Source organism: Petaurus breviceps, unplaced genomic scaffold (assembly GCF_028583685.1).
Source record: "Petaurus breviceps papuanus isolate PSGF00001 unplaced genomic scaffold, PetGlider_PUasm1.0 126, whole genome shotgun sequence".
Taxonomy (NCBI): Eukaryota; Metazoa; Chordata; class Mammalia; order Diprotodontia; family Petauridae; genus Petaurus; species Petaurus breviceps.
In genome coordinates this window covers 25,923,879-25,942,504 of record NW_027185655.1, presented here as the reverse complement: position 1 = coordinate 25,942,504, position 18,626 = coordinate 25,923,879, and the positions used below count along the sequence as shown (strand labels likewise).

General features: G+C 38.6%; 1 protein-coding gene across 8 annotated transcripts in view; it reads left to right on the top strand.

Annotated features, from left to right (window-relative positions):
* PDLIM5 (PDZ and LIM domain 5) overlaps positions 1 to 18,626 on the top strand; it is a 221,990-nt gene that overhangs the window by 168,116 nt on the left and 35,248 nt on the right. For all 8 annotated transcript variants that reach the window (XM_069094458.1, XM_069094503.1, XM_069094475.1 and 5 more), the window contains one exon: positions 3,350 to 3,537. In XM_069094458.1, the coding sequence (XP_068950559.1) occupies positions 3,350 to 3,537 (188 nt within the window). The remainder of the gene's footprint in view (positions 1 to 3,349; positions 3,538 to 18,626) is intronic.

Here is an 18,626-nt window from a genome sequence, read left to right as displayed (position 1 = left end):
AGTGAACAGAGTCCACATTTATTTATTTAACAGTTCCTTTGGATATAGCTTACTTCAAGGTTCTGTGATTTCCTGTGGGTAAGAACTCTTGATAACAACATAGACTGGACACCTTTTTGAGTAGAGGACTTGACATTGGCAGGGAAGGAGCCTATGAAGATAAAGTAGGTGATGATATGATCAAAGTGTGGTCAAGAAGCATGACCATCCCTGCATTTGGATTGATTTGGAGTGGAGGTTAAGGAGTTAAGGTAACTAGGTGGCCCAGTGGACAGAGCACTGACCCTGGAGTCCGGAGGACCCAAGTTCAGACATTAGCTTTGTGACCCTGGGCAAGTCACTTAACAATAATTGCCTCAAAAAAAAAAGATAAGAAACTTGATAAACTCAGAAGCATGGGTATTTAAGGAGAAATTAACATATAAAGTGAAGTCCCTGCTTATAAGGCCAGGAGTTGGTCTGGCTCAGGGTGACCTGAGTTCAAATCCTATCTTTGCAACTTATTTATTACCTGTATGACCTTGGGCAAGTCCCTTAATCCCTTTAGGTTTCTTGTTTCCTCCCTAGTAAAATAAGAATAGATGAACTAAATGGCATATAAAGTCCCTTCTAGCTCAAAATATGTGATTCTATGAAATTAAGACTTTTTTTTTTCTTTTTTGAGGGGGGAAGGCAGGGCAATTGGGGTTAAGTGACTTGCCCAAGGTCACAGGCTAGTTTTGTGTTAAGTGTCTGAGGCCAGATTTGAACTCAGGTCCTCCTGACTCCAGGGTGGATGCTCTCTTCACTGTGCCACCTAGCCACCCTGAGACTTATTTTTGCATAAGAAAAATGCCACCTCTAAGCATTTGGGGTAATGCATAATTTCAAATTTAATATTTAAGAAGGGAAATATTACTTGTATTGAAACTTAATTACAGAACCCCCCTTAACATTGTATAATTTGGGAAGTACTGCTGTACTTAAGAGAGGCCACTGGAATTATGATTGTTTATTTAATTGAGGGTTAGGGTATTATGTTATAGATGTTAGCTAATTAAATCTTTCTGTGGTGCAACTGGCTGGATTTGGAGAGGGAAGATACTCTTGGCAAGGAGATTATTGAGGAGAAACCCATGAGGAATGCCATATTCCAGGGTGCTGGCAATGGATGTCAGGAAGGAAGAAGATGGAATTTTGGAGAAAAATGTACAATAGCTCAACCAGTCCCATTCAGCAGCAAAGGTGAAGGGTCTGCTTGTGCAAGACACTTGTCTGTGTGCTGAGACTAAAAGGGAACAATAGAGAACTTCAGGCAGCCTGCATTATTCTGAGAAAGCGGAATGGACAGAGATGACTTGCCAGCTTTCTGGATTACTGAGAAAGACAACAAATTTGGGAAATAGAATGAGCCCCAGCTCTGAATAATGAGAACCTTCTTATTTTTATCAAAGTCTTTTTTAATGATGTAGAACTACATATCCAAAAAATCTGGCCATACTAGGAATCAGCCACACTAAAGAAAGTCTAGGAGATAATGCAATTTCCTCCAAAATGCCAAGAGAAAGGAGAAGAGGGGTTTCTGCTTTGCCTGGTCATCACTGACTGCTGGGAATGCTAGCAAACATTAGGACTAATCAGAAAAAGGGACAAGATCTTCCCCGTAGAGGGGCTGACTGGACCATCTTCTGACAAGTTGATTTAATCAAGAATCCCACCACAACTGCTGCTTCTTTGTCTGATTCCAGATATTAGAACTTTTGCAAATGGGAATTAACATGTAATTGCTTGCTGAGGGGAAGCCCATCAGTTGAGGAATGGCTGAATAAGTTGTAGTATGTTATTGTGATGGAATACTACTGTACTATAAGAAATGACTAGGAGGGTGGTTTCAGAAAAACCTGGGAGGACTTATATGAACTGATTCAAAGTGAAGTCTGCAGAAGCAAGAAAACATGCTACACAGTAACATCAGTATTGTCAGGATGTGAAAGACTTAGTAACTCTGATCAGCACAGTGACCCACTACAATTCCAAAGGACCCATATTTAAAAAAAATGGTATCCACCTCCAGAGAGAACTAATGGACTGAGTTTAAACTAAAGCATATTTTGTTTCTCTTTCCTTTCCTTCCTTCCTCCTTCCCTCCTTACCTTCCTTCCTTCTTTCATTTTTGAACATGGCTAATGTGGAAATTTGTTTTGCAGGTCTATATATATTTGTAATAGATTTTCTTGCTTTCTCATTGGAAAGGATAGAGAGAGAATTTGGAACTGGGAAAAAAATCTAAAAAGTTTTTGTGCTTTAAAAAAACAATTTTAAAAACATGTAATTGCTTATGTTGAAGAATAGCAGTTTTTAGTAAAATTTTATTTTGTTCAGTTGTCAGAATGACATTGTATGTACCCCTCAAAGAACTGAAATTTAAAAAAAATGAACGTACACTCATACCAGTTACTTTTAATTTTCCCAATTGAAAAAATTTTTTCAATTATATTATTTCAAGTAGCCTGTAATATAGAATATTTTTTAACATGAATTTCTTTTGGGGAATTTTTGCTGACCTTGTGCTACTGGGCCATTGCTATCTAAAAGGATCTTGCTCTCAGAAAGAGCTTGCTTACTCTCATAAAGCCAAAGCTGATATCAAACCACATAGGAGCCCCTAGTTTGGACCAGATTTAAAGGGTTTCCAGAGTAAGGGAAGAGTGAAATAGTTCACAGTTGGCTTTTAAAAGCAAATGACAGTTCCTCCCTCAGACTATATGGTTAGGATTTGTCTTTGGGGCTTGTTAGGCCAAAAAAAAAAAAACCCAATAAAATTGCATGGAGAGGTCTAGTCAGAAGAATATTGACCTCAGAGTAGGAAGGCAGCTTTGAGGCTTGGCTTCAGCTGGGATTCGCTATATAACTACAGGGAAGTCACTTAAACTCAGTTTCCTCATTTGTAAATCAGAGATAATGATCTTTCTTAAATTAGCACCTCTCCAGAATGTTGTGAGGACAATTTTTTTAAAATGTTAAATATACTGTTTGGTGGATTGGAAGAACAGTGAAGAGGAGAAAAACGAGAAACAATGACTTAGTCCATGGGTGAGATATTCACTTACAAGCCTCAGTTTCCTCATCCGTAAAATGCAGTTGATAATCCCCTTGAGTACCTACCTTTCTGAGCCATTGTGAACCGCAAATGAGAGGATCATGAGCATTGCAAACCTTGAAATGTCATAGGAATGGCTGTTATTATTATTACTATTATTATTAACCTGTAAAGCATTATACAGATTTGAGCTTCTCTTGCCTTTTCTCGTCTCATGTTCACGGCTGCATTCTCACCAAAAATGACTTACTCCTTTCTGTCTCTACCTAGCAATATTCAGGACTCCTCCCAACCTGGAGCTTCTCCGGTGGCCTCAGCAAGGAATGTGCCCCAGGGCCCAGAAAGTCCTGTTACTTCTAGACCTGGAGTGGCCAGCCTCACCACTGCAGCAGCTTTCAAACCTTCAGGATCTACAAACATCATCAAGTCTCCAAATTGGCAGCGTCAGAACCCAGCAGGTAAAAAGAAGGAATCTTTTTTAATTTTCTCCCATTGAAGATCGAATTCCTGGTTGCCTGGTTCAAGGTGGGAGGGGAAGGTGGGTGAAACTACTATTTGAAAGAAAGAAAAAAGCATTTATGAAGCACTCACTGTATGCCAAGCACTGGGGATACAAATGCAGAAAACAAAGACTACCCCTCCCCTTAAAAAAACACCTTGTGCTATGTAAGTTGGAGTATTTGATTTAAATACTTTAAAAAACCTTTTCCAAAACTATCTTGGGTAACTTGAATTTAGAAACAAATATTGGGAACATTTGCTGCATATTGGATCATACCAAACAAATATTGCTGCATATAGGATCATAAATTCAAAGCTAGCTCATTCCTTTGTGTTGTAATTTGTCCCTGTTTGTGTGCTAGTCAACATTTCACTTTGTATTCAAAGTGCTAGAATTAAGCCCATTAGATGTTTCCTATTTGTACATCTTTATCCCAGTAAATAGTGTGTATTATATAATAGCAATTGGGCCCTCACTACAGCAAGGCAGTCTTTTAACATCTCCCTAGTAGATTCAGTATCTCATTTACCACAGTGGCTTTTACCAACTTTTCCATCCCTACTCAGACATGCCACAGGAGGGGGATATAGTAACTGCTTTTAAGCTCTCGAAAGGCTATCCATGTGGATTTGTTCTGTTTTAGTCCCAGAAGGCAGGATTGGTAATGATGGAAAGATAGATTTAGGCTGGAGCTGCCTGTCTCTGAAGGTAGGGAATTCCCCGAAATGGCAGTTTGTTGCCAAGACTGGTCTGTGTCTTGGTGGGTATGTTATAGTGGGGATCCTTCTTCAGGGGTATGGCTTTTGAGATCCCTTCCAATTATGAAATTTTGTGATGCTTTGAAATTATTGTGAATTATTATTGTAACGATAGACATCAAAAAGCTTTATTCTGCTGTCAAAGTGGGTGTGGGGTGTGGATGTATGTGCTCTTGTGGTCCTGAAGAATTTACTAATGAAGTATATTTGTTAGTGCCAAATACATACAGTAACTCATTAGAGAGTAGTTGACTAAACTTGGGTCCTTGTTTATACTGTGGATTTGTTTTAACAAGTTTCCTTTTTTGTAGACATTACAAAGATATACTTAACTTTTCCTCCCCCATCCAGTACGAAATGTCCCAAATTTAGCATTTTTTGAGATTATGATTATAGTAATGATGCTTGATTTTATTTACTCTCTCTACTAGAATATGGATAAGAAGTCATTTTGTGCTGGGCAGGGGAGAAATAGGCTGCCATAATTATATTTGTAACATAGGTTCTCAAGCAAATATGCACTGGTCATATGGTTCACAGTAAAAGAAAAATATTTAATAGAGCTGTGACCTTAGGCAAGTTACTTAACTTCTCATTTTTCTCAGCTGTACAACGGGATGGGCTCTTCTAGAAAATCTCTATTTCCTTCCAGCTTTGTTTAGTCTTATCATTCAACATATTACCCAAAGAGGGATATGACATTCTTTGTAAATTTTTTTTAAAAGCAATTGGCGTTAAGTAACTTGCCTAAGGTTACACGACCACTTTTTTTGTGTGGGTGTTAAGAATCTGAGGGTGGAACCAATCCCGGGTCCTCCCGACTCCAGGGCCGGTACTCTCACTGCACCATCTAGCCGCCCCTCTTTGTGTTTTCTAAGTATGATTTGCAGCTTTTGCCCACAAGGAACAATTTAACATAGCCATAGTAACCATTAAGAAGGCTAATATATAAATCATCTACACCTTTTTGGAAAAATAAATAAAAACCGAGCTTGTTCAAAGAATAAATGACTTAATAGAAAATGGATACATAAAAAGCAGACGAATAAAAATGCTAAGTAATGAAACCATTATTCAAAGAAACTATTGAATTCAATTCAGCAAGTATTTACTGAACACTGACTGTATCTAGCATGGTCGAAAGTGCACTGATATTTTTATAGGTGCATTTAGTATTTAAATGAGTGACTTAATATTATTCTGTATTAACTTTCCCCATAAAAGGATTTCCCAGCCCCCAAATATTTTTAATATTTGTTTTTTTAACTATTAAAAGTCCACCTTCCCGCCCTCTCTTCGTACCATCATTGAGAAAGAAAAACAAAACCTGTGAGTCCTTCCCTCTTTCAAGAGGTAGGTAGCTCATTGGTTTCTGTTACCATGACCAGAATTACTCAGTCTTTCAAAGTTGTCTTTACAGTATTGTTGTTACTATATAAGTTATTTTCCTGGTTCTGCTGACTTCAGTCTGTTAGTTCATACAAGTCTTACCAGGTTTCTCTAAAACCACCTCTTTCATCACTTCCTACAGAACAATAATATTCAATCACATTTATATACCATAGCCTGTTTAGTTGTTGGACACTCCCTCGTTTTTCAATTTTTTGCCACTGCAGAAACAGTTGTAAATATATTTTTGACATCCTTAGAGTTTGTTTTGCTTAAGACTAATCCCTTCCATGACCTGCCCTCTCTTTAATTCTCCTCTTTTCTCTCCTTTCCCCCACTCCTCTCTTGGATAAAATATATCTCTTTACCCAACTGTGTGTGGGTGTGGGTGTGTATGTGTGTGTTCTTTGACCACTTCATATGAGTGAAATTCAAGTGCCAACTCATCTTGATTTTTATAGCATTGTTGTGAAAGTATTCAAAAGCTTCATCTGTTTAGACAAAGGCCTTGTTTAAACCTTTGGCATTAAAAAAAAATCTCAGAAACACCTACAGTCAGCAGCCACCTCCATGATAATTTTTTTTTTTGCCTTTTTGGAGGGGCAATTGGGGTTAAATGACTTGCTCAAGGTCACATGGCTAGCTTTTGTGTTAAGTGACTGAGGCCAGATTTGAACTTAGGTCCTCCTGACTCCAGGGCCAGTGCTCTGTTTACTGTGCCACCTAGCTGCCCCTCCATGATATAATTTGAGAGGCATCTCTGCCTAGGACTCATCTACTACAAACTAGTCCCCTACCTCACTTGAAATGATGACCATTAATAAAAAATGGCAGCATTATCTTCAGAACACCACATTAAAATCAGGGTGAAAACATTATGTTGTGCTGAACACCTTGGAGATTTGTTCTTGTCATTTAGTTTCAGTTGTGTCTAATTCTTCATGACCCTATTTTGTGTTTTCTTGGCAAAGATACTGGAATAGTTTGCCATTTCCTTCTCTAGCTCATTTCAAAGATGAGGAAACTGAAGTAAACAGGGTTAAGTGACTTGCCCAGGGTCACACAGCTGGTAAGTGTCTGGCCATATTTGAATTCAGGAAGATGAGACTTCCTGACTCCAGGTCTGGTACTCTATCCACTATGCCACCTTGCTGCCCCAACATCTTGGAGATAGTGTTAGATAAAATGAAAGTAAGAGATAAACCTTACCCTCAAGGAGCTTATAGTCTGATAATAGACTGATATTCATAAATACTTACGCTACATGACAAGTAAAACATACTACCTGAATTGGGCCTTGAAAGAAGGGTTTTCAGTAGATTGGGAAGATGGCAAGATCCTTTTCCAACCAATACAGCATAAGCAAATGCAGGACATAAACAGGTTATAATAAGTATATCCAATTTGTCTAGGTCACTTGGAGTCAGGTTGAGTATAGGATAAGGAATTCTGTTATTATTTAATGGGCTCTTTGGAATTACTGAAGGTTGTTGAGTAGAGAAGTTAAATTATAAGAGGAGAAAGAGAATAGAACAGAGAAAGGAAAACTTCAAGGTAAGAGCATAAAGGCATGAAGTGACCTCTTTGAAGTGAGAATGGAAAGGTCAGTACAAATGTGTGAAATGTTGTCAAACAGGACTTAGCAACTGTGTGGAATCAGGAATATGAAATAAAGGTCAACATCAAAGATAACTGCAGTTTCTGGCTTATATGACTCAGATGATGTTGTCATAAATAAAGATAAACAGAATTAAAGAAGGAGGGGGTGTCAGGTGTTGAAGGAAAGATGATTAGTTCAGTTTTGGACATGTTGACTTGGAGATTCTGGTGAAGAAATATCTAGTAAGAAGTTAGAAATGCAGGACTAGAGCTTTGGAGAGAAAGCCAAGGATGGGTTTCAGTTACCTGGATAGATGACATTGCCACAGGACAGATTGTAAAGAGAATAAAGGACTATCTTGGAGGACAGCCACATTTACAGGCAAAAGAAGGTATAATTAGCCAGCTAAGGAGACTTACGTGAGATAATATAAATTTATCATGGGCATATAAGCAAAAGTGATTTGTCTTCTCCAGTAGCATTCAGCTGCTTTCAAGTAGAAGCAAGGAGGAGGTGGAGGGTCAGCATTAAGCAGAGTTCGAGATTAAGAAGATGGGAAAATCAGGATGTCCTCATGGGGGCAAGTAACAGCACTGAGGAACGGGAATGAGAAAAGATGATCTCCCATGACTGTGAAAGACTAACAAGCTGATATTAATAGTTGATGATCTCCTAGTACCTTCAAGTTTTTAGGACGCTGTAGCAGCAAGCACCCCAGCGTCCCCAGGGTTGCTGCCACCACATGTTCTTAGATCTGCTTTGATAAAGGAAAGCAACTCAAAATGGATTAACAAGCTTACTTTAATCAGTCAAACATGTATCGTTTACCTCGTTCAGGGGAAAGAGGTCAGCACCCTGAACTTCAGAGTATACAGACAAAATTATCAAGACAGAAACAGATCAAGTAGACAGATTTCCAAACTGTCCAACCATTACATCCATACCAAACAACATCTGGGTTTCAAAGCCAGGGGGCTCTGGACAACGGCTTCCCAGAGTTTCATCTGATCAAATCACACAACACTTCTCAAAGTGAGCCCCAAAACAAAGCTACACATCAGGGCTTATATAGCCTTCTCCTGGCTCAGAGAATGTAACAACCTTATTGACTCACTGGCCAATCAAGAAGTATCTACTGAAAAACAAGCCTCCCACCCCAGGCTCCAGGTGCACCTTAGCCTAGGGCCAGGGAAGATCTTCAAATTTACATTCCCATTACAGATGCTTCCAGTGCATTTGGAGTAGAAGAGTATGAACCTTATTTATCATGATCTGTAACTATTATACACTTAATTCAATTCAATTCAGTCATCTCCCTCCCCTATTTTGTGTCTGAGAAGGCAGTTTTTTGAATCTTTGTGAAATATTTTCCATTTTGAAAATAATAGCTTAGCAGAAGCTTTTTATAGGATTTTTCTCCAAAAATAGGATATAAAATATGAAGTATAAGAATAAGATATGGTTGTGGACAATAGGGAGAACAAAAGACAAATTTTGCGTATTTCATTTTTTTTTCCCTAAAGAGGATTTTATTGGGGTGGCTAGGTGGCACAGTCAATAGAGCACCGGCCCTGGAGTCAGAAGTACCGGAGTTCAAATCTGGCCTCAGATACAACACAAAAAACTAGCTGTATGACACCTTGAGCAAGTCACTTAACCTCAATTGCCCTACCTCCAAAAAAAAAAGCAGATTCTATTAACACAAACTTGTTTACATTTTCTGATGTGTGTGCAGTCTGGAGAAGGAGTTCTGGCCTTTCTTCTGAATAGCTGTGGATGATTTCATTGAGATCATTGCCCAAGAACACAGAACAGCTAGGTAGAGAGTGCAGCCAGAAATTAAGGACAGATTGATTACCAGGCTAAGATAATCTGAGAGCATTCATAGTATGTGAGAAGAAATCTGTATCTGAGGAGGAAAAACTATATATATATATATATATATCCTCAACAGAGGAAAGGAGAGAAAAAGGAGAATCAGATCTGAGGAGAGAAGAAATAAAACATGGTCAGGATCTGAGAAAAAAAGGAAATAGAGGCTGACTTCTGGTAGTAGGTGGAGGGGGCGATGAGACAGGGGGATTTGAAGAGAGAGAGGGCAAAGGATTCAAGGAGAGATGTAGAGTACTATCTCGATTCAGGCTATGAGCAGTAAGGAAAGAACATCTGAGATGATACTTTCTCTTTACTCAGCCTTTGACTGAAAGGTTAACTTAACCTTTGCTCAGCCACCAGCCTTCTTCCCCACAGGGCCCTGACACGTGGATTCTCCAGTAACATCCACAACAAAGCAAAAATTCTAGCAGGTTGTATTGTGTCTAGGAAAGCTGCAGCGAGCCATCCATAAAAACCAGGAATCGTTCAGGTATTTCTCCCCTTAGGTTTTATTTCTGCTGTCAAGTTATACAATAAGAAGGGGATTACATCTTATGATACGCTTGACAAATAGGTAAAAATTTCCTGTGTCTCTGATGTACCTCCTATTTCATACATAATAATATTTGTATAAAAATCTTTCAGGTGAGTGAATTTGCTTCCCTCAAATATGCCAGCAGCAGTTTCATGAAATGTTAAAATATTTTCCTAGGTCTTAATAGCTATCAAATATGAGATTTGTGGCTATGTCATGGACTCTCTTTTAATTGTTAGTTATTCATGAACCATTTGTATTACATGTTGTCATATAAGGGAAAAATCAACATAAAAAGTTTTATATATATATTATTTATATATATATATGTTTTATATAACAATAAAAAAGTTTTCTTCTGAGTCAGGAAAAGAAAGGTTTTGCTAGCATTCTATTAGTTTACTTGTTAAAATAAGGCCTATGTTCATATAGTTGTACTCATGTGATTGAGAGGAATATCTTGTTTAAGTCCTTAAAGATGATTCCATTTCTCTTCCATATTTTTTCCTCTCCTTTGACTATAAATTTCTTTATATTCTTTCCTTAAAGAAAATCTCTTGTCCTGGACAGAAACAGAAAGATATGAAATAAGCAAACAAACAAACAAATAAAAAACCTTTCTTGCAATAAAATGTGAGCAAGAACTTGTCCATTCTGATTCTAAAGTCATGGAATTATTCTGTACTGGCAAATGTTCAAATTATCCCCCGAAAACCTTCTCACTGATTTCATGGAGCTGTTCACATCACGAGAAAAGCTTCACTCTGTTTTTCTTCACAGTTATTATTGTGCTTTAGCTGTGCTGAAAATTTTCCTTCTGGTGTTCTGAGTAGCAGGTGTTAGAACATCTTAGAATAATACCAATTTGATGTTTTCTTTAGTGGTATGTACACAGAACTCCTGGTTAACCCAACTCTCACTTAAAATCCCTGCTGTTGTCAAGTAGTGAGTGGACTTTTTAATTATTAGTAAATGTGCCCACGGGGACATATAACCCACTAAGGGAGCAGCAGCCTTTACGCAGGTCCAGAGCACTAGGCTCTCATGTCAGGCAATGTGATAATTGTTTCTGACTTTATATTGAACATGTATAATCTTGGACATTGTTCTCAATGTATACTGTGGTTTCTTCATTCTAGGAGTGCAAGAAACCCGAAAACATTTTATTGGTATCTTCTTTTTAATGCCAGTCATTTTTTGTTTTATTTTTACTTTCTTTTTAATTTTGTTTTTATGTTGAGTTCCAAATTTACTCCCTTCTTCAAGCCCTTCCTCCAGCCATTGGGAAATACAGAGCCCGTTACAAATATGAAATCATGCTCAACATATTTCCATAATAGCCATGTTCTAGGGGAAAAAGCAAGAAAAATAAAGGAAGAAGAAAAAATATGTTTGTCTGCAATCTGAGCTCAACAATTTTTAAATATATAAGAAATTGAGCCAAATTTATAAAAATAAGAACCATTCTCAATTGATAAATGTTCAAAGGATATGAACAGGCTGTTCTTTATAGGATTAGTCTCAAATCATGGGAGATGATGAGATCATCAAGTGAAGTTTATAGAGGAAGGAAAAAAAAGAGGACCCAGGATACCTGTGGTTAAAGGGTGTGATCTGGAAGAGGATCAGACTGATAGGAAGAGAACCAGGAGAGAGTGGTGTCCAAAAAACCTGAAACAAGAGAGTATAGAGGAGGGGAGAGAGTGATCAGGGAAATCAAAGGCTACAGAGAGGTCAAGGAGAATGTGGATAGAGAAAAGGCCATTGCATCTGGCAGCTAAAAGATCATTAGTAATTTTGAGAGGGCAGATCATAGAGAGTTGGATAGAGTACTGGAGTCAGGAGGGCCCGAGTTCAAATCCAGCCTCAGACACTTAATACTTACTAGCCGTGTGACCTTGGGCAAGTCATGTAACCCTAATTGCCTTCCAAAAAAAAAAAAGAGTTGGAGGAGAGAAAGCAAAGACACCTATTGTAAGATGGTCTTTTCAAGGAGTTTAGTTACAACAGGCAGAAGGATTATAGTGTGGATAGAAGGATCAAGTGAGGGCTTTGTTAGGATAAGGAAGACACGGGCATGTTTGTGAAAAGTTAAAGAATAAGCCAGTAGACAGAGAGAGATTAAAATTAAGTGAAAGAGCGGCCTATCAGCTCCCATGAATTTAACAAGTGGAGGAAGGAACAGTCTGTTGGAGGAGATAGGTTTGGAATGGGATTAATTAACAAGCAGAGGGGTTAGCCTCAGTAAGGAGTGGTTATTTCATCATGTGAGATAGAGGTGAAGAAGGGAGAAGGGTTGAAGAGGAAAAAAGAGGGAGCTCACAATAAATAGCCTCAGTTTTTTCTGTTAAATGCAAGGTAAGGATCTCAGCTAAGAGAGAGGAAGAGAGGGCACGGGAGGTCTAAGGAAAGAACACCTGTAGAGAGTGCAGTAGTGAATTGATCAGAGGCATCACAGCATGGCCTAGGACCAATGAGGGTCCAGTTAAGGACTCTCAAAAAAGTTGTAGGGGACTCAGAATGGTTCCCTGGTTTTCTCCATCTTCATTCAGAAGCACATGTGCAGGAGGGAAGGTGGCCAGTAGTGGGAGTGATCCAAGGATTTGGCAAAATGATAAGGGGACTAGGAATTCAAGAGAGAACAGTGCAGAGTTGAGTTGGTTCACCAAGGGATCAATATGGGGAAAAGATTACAGAGTAGTTAGTGAAGCAGAGACGGCCTGGGAGAAAATTGAAAGATAAAGAGATTAGGCATCAAGATATGGATAAGGGGTGGCCAGGTGGCTCAGCAAGTAAGAGCACCGGCCTCAGTGTCCGGATGACTTGGAGATCGAATCCAGGCTCAGACACTTAGCACCCACCCAGAAATAACTGGCCGTGTAACCTTGAGCAAGTTACTTAACCCCAAATGCTTAGGGGCGGCCAGGTAGCACAGAGAGTAAGAGCACCGGCTCCAGTGTCTGGATGACCTGGGGATCAAATCCAGGCTCAGACACTTAGCACCCACCCAGAAACACCTGGCCGTGTAACCTTGAGCAAGTTACTTAACCCCAATTGCTTTAAAAAAAAAAGATATGGATAAAGAATAGGGTTTTGTAAGGCGAGGGAGAGGTGAAAAGCCAGTAGATTGTGATTAGATAAAATTTCAGAATTCTTGAACCACAGTACTGGCACGTTTGTGGGTGATCTAGAGTATGACCGTTTATGTGTGGCTGAAGTGGAGTGAAGGAGTAGCTCATGGGAAATGATTAGAGGAACTGAGTCATAATTGTTGTAATACTGTTTTCTCGCCTTTGGAGAAAGATATGAAATAAATATATCCAGTTTTTCTTATTTGCTAATGTACAGACATTTGACTGACAGTGAGGTTTGTGTGGTGGGGGGGACCTCCAGCAAAATAAAAGTTCCAGCTAAACTCAGCTCTCTTGACTCCAGAGTTGTTTCTAATAGGATAAATGATTTCATCTGCTTGTTATATTTTTGCAGTTATTTAAAATATCCCATTTTAATGCTGAAAAATGAGAGAAAGGGTACTTCTGATTTCTGTTGATGCTGCTTTTGTAAAGGAAACGGTTTCTACAAGACAAAACAATGAATAGATCTTCAAGCCATGCTCAAAAACAATAAAGAATTTGCAAAATTAAGTGAAAGATCAACAATCAAAAGAAAAGATTTTGATAGTAAATTTTTAAAGTTAATACTTGCTGTAATTTTTTTTCTTAGTGACAAAACCTATATCACACCTGGGTCCAGTGATTTAAGCTCTGTAAAACAGAAGTTATAGAAGTTGCTAAACCGAAGTGAGAAATTAACAGTATGTGGTATAGACAGTTACCAAGGGCCCTCTCTGTGACCTAAGAGTTGTTCACACTGTCACTATACTTTGCTTGTACCCCCGTCTTGCACTGGGGTCCTCTCAGTGGGTCAGTAGGGCAATAGCTACAGATTCAAAGAAAATTTGAAACAAGTGTCAGGGAGGGGGTGCAGCCACCAAAAGTCTTCACCACCATCTCAAAGATTATTTTACATCCTTGCAGGGATACCATCTTTTACCCCAAATCGCAGCCTAGCACTGGCAAGTAAATAAAGGTTAGAAACTAATTATAGAGCAGTGGCCAATCACCAATCATTTCTAGTATATTTAGGCTTCTCAGTCCTTCAAAAGAGAGAAATTCAGAAGTTAAAAACTACATGGGATATTGGTAGAGAACCAGAAAGACTGAAGAAATAACAGCAAAGGAAAATTTTTACAAAGAAATGTTCTGGGGTAAGAATAAAACTCCAGAAGGAGTGAATAATTCTGTTAACAACTATAAATGAAATACCAGCAAACATCATGGAATGGCTGTAAGAACCTTGAGAGATATTATAAAACTTTATAAGAGAACTAAGATTAAAAAATAGGGAGGGAAGTAGACAAGTAAGGGGAGGCAGGGAGTGGGAAACCTCAGCATCATTATACATTTCAGAGGAAAAGAAATGGAGGAAACAATTAAAGAACTCAGTGATGCAAGAAGAAATACTAGGGCAAAGTCAAAAGTTGGTGATATTCGAACATATGAGATAGTGCTAATCAAAAACCGCTGACTTGGAATGCAGCACAGAGAAATGGCCAGATGTAGAAATGACATAACAATCATAAGGATTCCAGAAGTATTGGTAGGTCAGGTTTAGAAAGTGGGGAATTTCACGAACTTCACTCTTATCTACATTTGGCAAATCGAGAATTTTTTAAAAAATGAAAATCAAACTGTAGACTATTGATGAAGAAATACAATGTGATTGGCAGAAACTGAGATGAGGAAGAGAGTTTGAGAAGGCAGGTTGAGTCAGGAGATCAATATTAGGCAGAACTAAAATTAAATAGGGATGATTATGAGAAAAAAAAAAGAAGACGCCCCAAACTTGGGCTTGGAGAATAGGAGAGAGCATGGACTTAGAGCTGGAAAGAATCATAAAGATTGCCTAGTTCAGCCTTTTCATAAGGAAAGTGAAGTCTAGAGACATGAAGCCATAGTAAAGCTATAAATTCAATAAATCATGTTAATCAAAATCACATGATTATATCAACTTTCACAGAAAAAAGCCTTTGACAAAATGTAGTACTAACTTATGTACTGTAGGCCAAAGAGTATTAGGATAAAGTAATCTTTCATACAATAAGCAATATGTCTAAAATCAACAGCTGACATTATTTGGGACATAAATATTAGGAGCTTTTTCTATAAGGTCAAGGGCAAAGTGTGAATATCTGTTTTTTCAGCATTATTTGATAAAGTGCTAGAGATGTTAACTATAGTAATAAAAAGAAAGAGACCTTGGAGAATTAAGTATGGACAAAGAATGATTTCTGTACATGAGATAATGGTTTCCTTTTCAATTTGTAGAGATTAAACAAAACAAATTGTACCTTCAATAAAGTATCAGACCACAAAATTAATCAGTCTTTTTTGCATATTATTAACAATAAACAGCAGGAAAAACCAGAAGGAGACATTCCACTTAAAATAACAACAAACAAGTAAAAAATATCTTGTAGTTTATCTGTCCAGGGGTGGGGAACATGTGGCCTTCTGGGTCCTTAAGTGTGGCCCTTTTACTGAACCCAAACTTCACAGAACAAATCCCCTTAAGAAAAGGATTTGTTCTGTAAAACTTGGACTCAGTCAAAAGGCCACCCCCAAGGACCTAGAAGGCCACATGTGACCTTGAGGCCACAGATTCCCCACCCTGAATACCTTCAGGGCCTATAAGTATAAACTGCAAACTCTCTTGAAAGAAATATTGGAGACATATTCACTGCTCATGATTCACCGTATTAGGCCACATCAGTATAACAAAAGTCATCATTTTAAAAACCCTAATTTATTTTGCAGACTTAATATTATGCCCATCAAGTAACCACAGGGTTACTTTATTGATCTAGATAAAAATAATAATAAAATTCACTTGGAGGGACAAAGGGCATGAATCAAAAGAGTAGTGAAAAAAAATTCCAGTGAAGTACATAGATCTCAAACTATATTATAAAATATATTAAAAATAGAGAAGTAGACAAATAGATTAGAGTAGGAAAGCAAGAGCCAGAAATAATAGAACACAGTGGCCTAATGATAAGTAATCCCAAGAACATGAGCTACTGGGAGAAGGTTTCCCTTTTTGACAAGAACTGTTGGGAACCTGGAAAGCAGATAGACAAAAATTATATTTAGACTAGTATCTTATACCATCTATAAAAAATCTCCTCAAAATCAATAAGTGACCATGTCATAGGAATTCTAGAAAATAGGAACTATAATGCCTTTGAAAACTGTGTTTTTTGGAGAAAAATCCATAATCAAATGAAGGGTGCAAGAGACTGCAAAAATAACAAAATTTTGGACAGCAAGATGACAACGGTAGCTAGTTTTGAATTTGAAGTCAGGAAAACTTGAGTTCAGATCCTACCTCAGGCATTTATTACTAGCTGCCTAGGGCAAGTCACTTAACCTTTCTCAGCCTCAGTTTCCTTATCTGTGAAATGGGAAGAACAATAGCACCTCCCTCCCAGGGTTGTTGTGAGGACCAAATGAAACCACATGTGTGCAACTCTTTGCAAATTTGCCTCAGTAATATTAGATCCAATTTGTAGCAGTGTTTATGATTGTTAAATTTTCAGTGTCAGCATTTACACCTCAGAAATTGGCAAATGGTACAATACAAAACTTACTGTTTTGTTGATTTTCTGGGACTAAGAAAATGATGAAGAAAATGGTAATAATGCAGATTGACTAAACTTTATAAAGTGATATGCATACATTTGCCCCCCAGGGAGTCAGTTGTTAAACATTTACCAGCACACAATTTGCCTGAAAGCATGATCTAAATGCTAGTTGTCTCAGTTATCATCAGCATCAGCATCATCATCATTTTCATTGCATTACAATTTAAGAGTTTTACTTGGAAAAAAGTATGAATAGAAGTTGTGCATGGGCAAGAATAAGGGACCAGAGACACAGCATGGTATAAAAGAAAGTCAGCACTGGAGTTCAGAAGACTTGGCTTCAGGTCTTACTTCTGACATATACTGACTGTGTGATCCTGGGTGAGTCACTTAACCTCGAAGTGGCCAGGCAGATCTCTGATTATAAATTGAAAAGAGTTGTCTTTCTACATTGGTATGGGGAACTTCCTACCTAGGAATTCCCTGTACCTAAGAAATAATAGAAAGAAAACAGACTTTAATGCCTTCACTTGGTCATGCTGTTAGAACTTACTCATCAAGGTTTTAGGGAATTAGGAAGAATCCTGGTGGGGAAAATGCATTCTCTCCCCCAAACACATGCATATTATACATGGTAGTTTCTGAGCTACCAACACTGTGCTTCCTAATTAATAAATCATTCAGATGAACTCTATTAATTTAATCAGAAACATTTAATAAAACAGAAGGAAAAGAGAATAATAACATAGTTCTACCCACAGGCCTGAGACTCACTGTTGTATGTAACAATGTGGGAGGAGTGACCACAAATTTAGAGAATGGAGCAAAGAGGCAAATGCATGGGAGACGCAGGGCCATCTCCAGTCTTCTTGATCTGTATCTTACCACTGGACCCAGAGGGCTCCAGAGGAGAAAGTAAGGCTAGAGACCTTGCACAGTCCTGCCTCACTTAAATCCAATTCACTTGCAAGTCATGGCATCACCTTCCTGATATCATGGTCTTCTTAGAGGGAGTGTGGGAAATACATAGGCCTGGAGCAACTCTCAGCTCAGAGTAGAGGACTGTAATGTCATGCCAAGGAAAGGCAACTTCCCAAGGTTCAGAATACCAGCATAGGTGCTCTCCATTTTATTCAGTGACAAACCAAGAACAGAGAAGATCAAAACATGACATCATTCAAAATACAGCATTTACTAAGCGTGATTAAATAATCTCCAAGGACTACCCCACCCCAGGACCTTCCAATCATTCAATCAATTACAAAGTCTCTGTTCTAAATACTTCTCCACCCCTAGGCTATACCTTAATTTAGTCCATCACAAAGCCCCTCTTCTCAAATGGAGATTAGTTTCCAAACATAAGGTCAAAAGTTCCCCACCCCTGGATCACAATTGAATCTACCCCAGAGTTACAACCCCTGGATCACAATTGAATCTACCCCAGAGTTACATCAAGTTTAAACACAGCACTTAATACCCAAATGGAGGTCTTTTCTTCATCTTGACAGGAGGCAAGTTCTCAGCAATCTTAGTTCCTGGGGAGACAAGGCTTAGCAAGGCCATAAGATACATTGCCAGTCCCTTCATGAATTCATCCTCTGTCTGTAGAACAGTCCTAGAACCCCTGAACACATTAGCAAAGCCCTCTCCCAGGATTTCTGTAAACATACAACAAGAAAATCCTTCTTCAGGGCTTCTGAACCAACAGAAAGGCTCCCAGACCCCTGCAACAACAGCACTGTCCTTCACCAGTGGACAGTATTCATTCTGTCTGCAGGACAGTCTCCAGACTCCTGCAACAACAGTACTGTCCCTCACCAGTGGACAGTATTCACTCTCTGTCTGCAGGACAGTCTCAGGGCTTCTTAGCGAACAGCCAGGTTCCAGGACTTCTTCAACAAAAGGACTGTCTTTCACCAGTGGACAAATCTGGCAAAACAACATCAAAACAGACAGACAAAGTACCAGCAAAACAGCCATGTCTCCTCAGTCCTTGGCAGCTCAGGGGGCAGGTCTCAAAAGTCCAGGGCAATTCAAAGTGGCCACCAGCAATTCTCTTAGTCTCTCTCTCTCCACGAGGTGCTGCTTCCAAAAAGATCTTCCGCCTCTCTCTAGTGTCTCTCCAAATCTACATCACTAGCTCCTCCCAGTTCAGGACTTTCTTTTCACATCAACAAGCCCATCC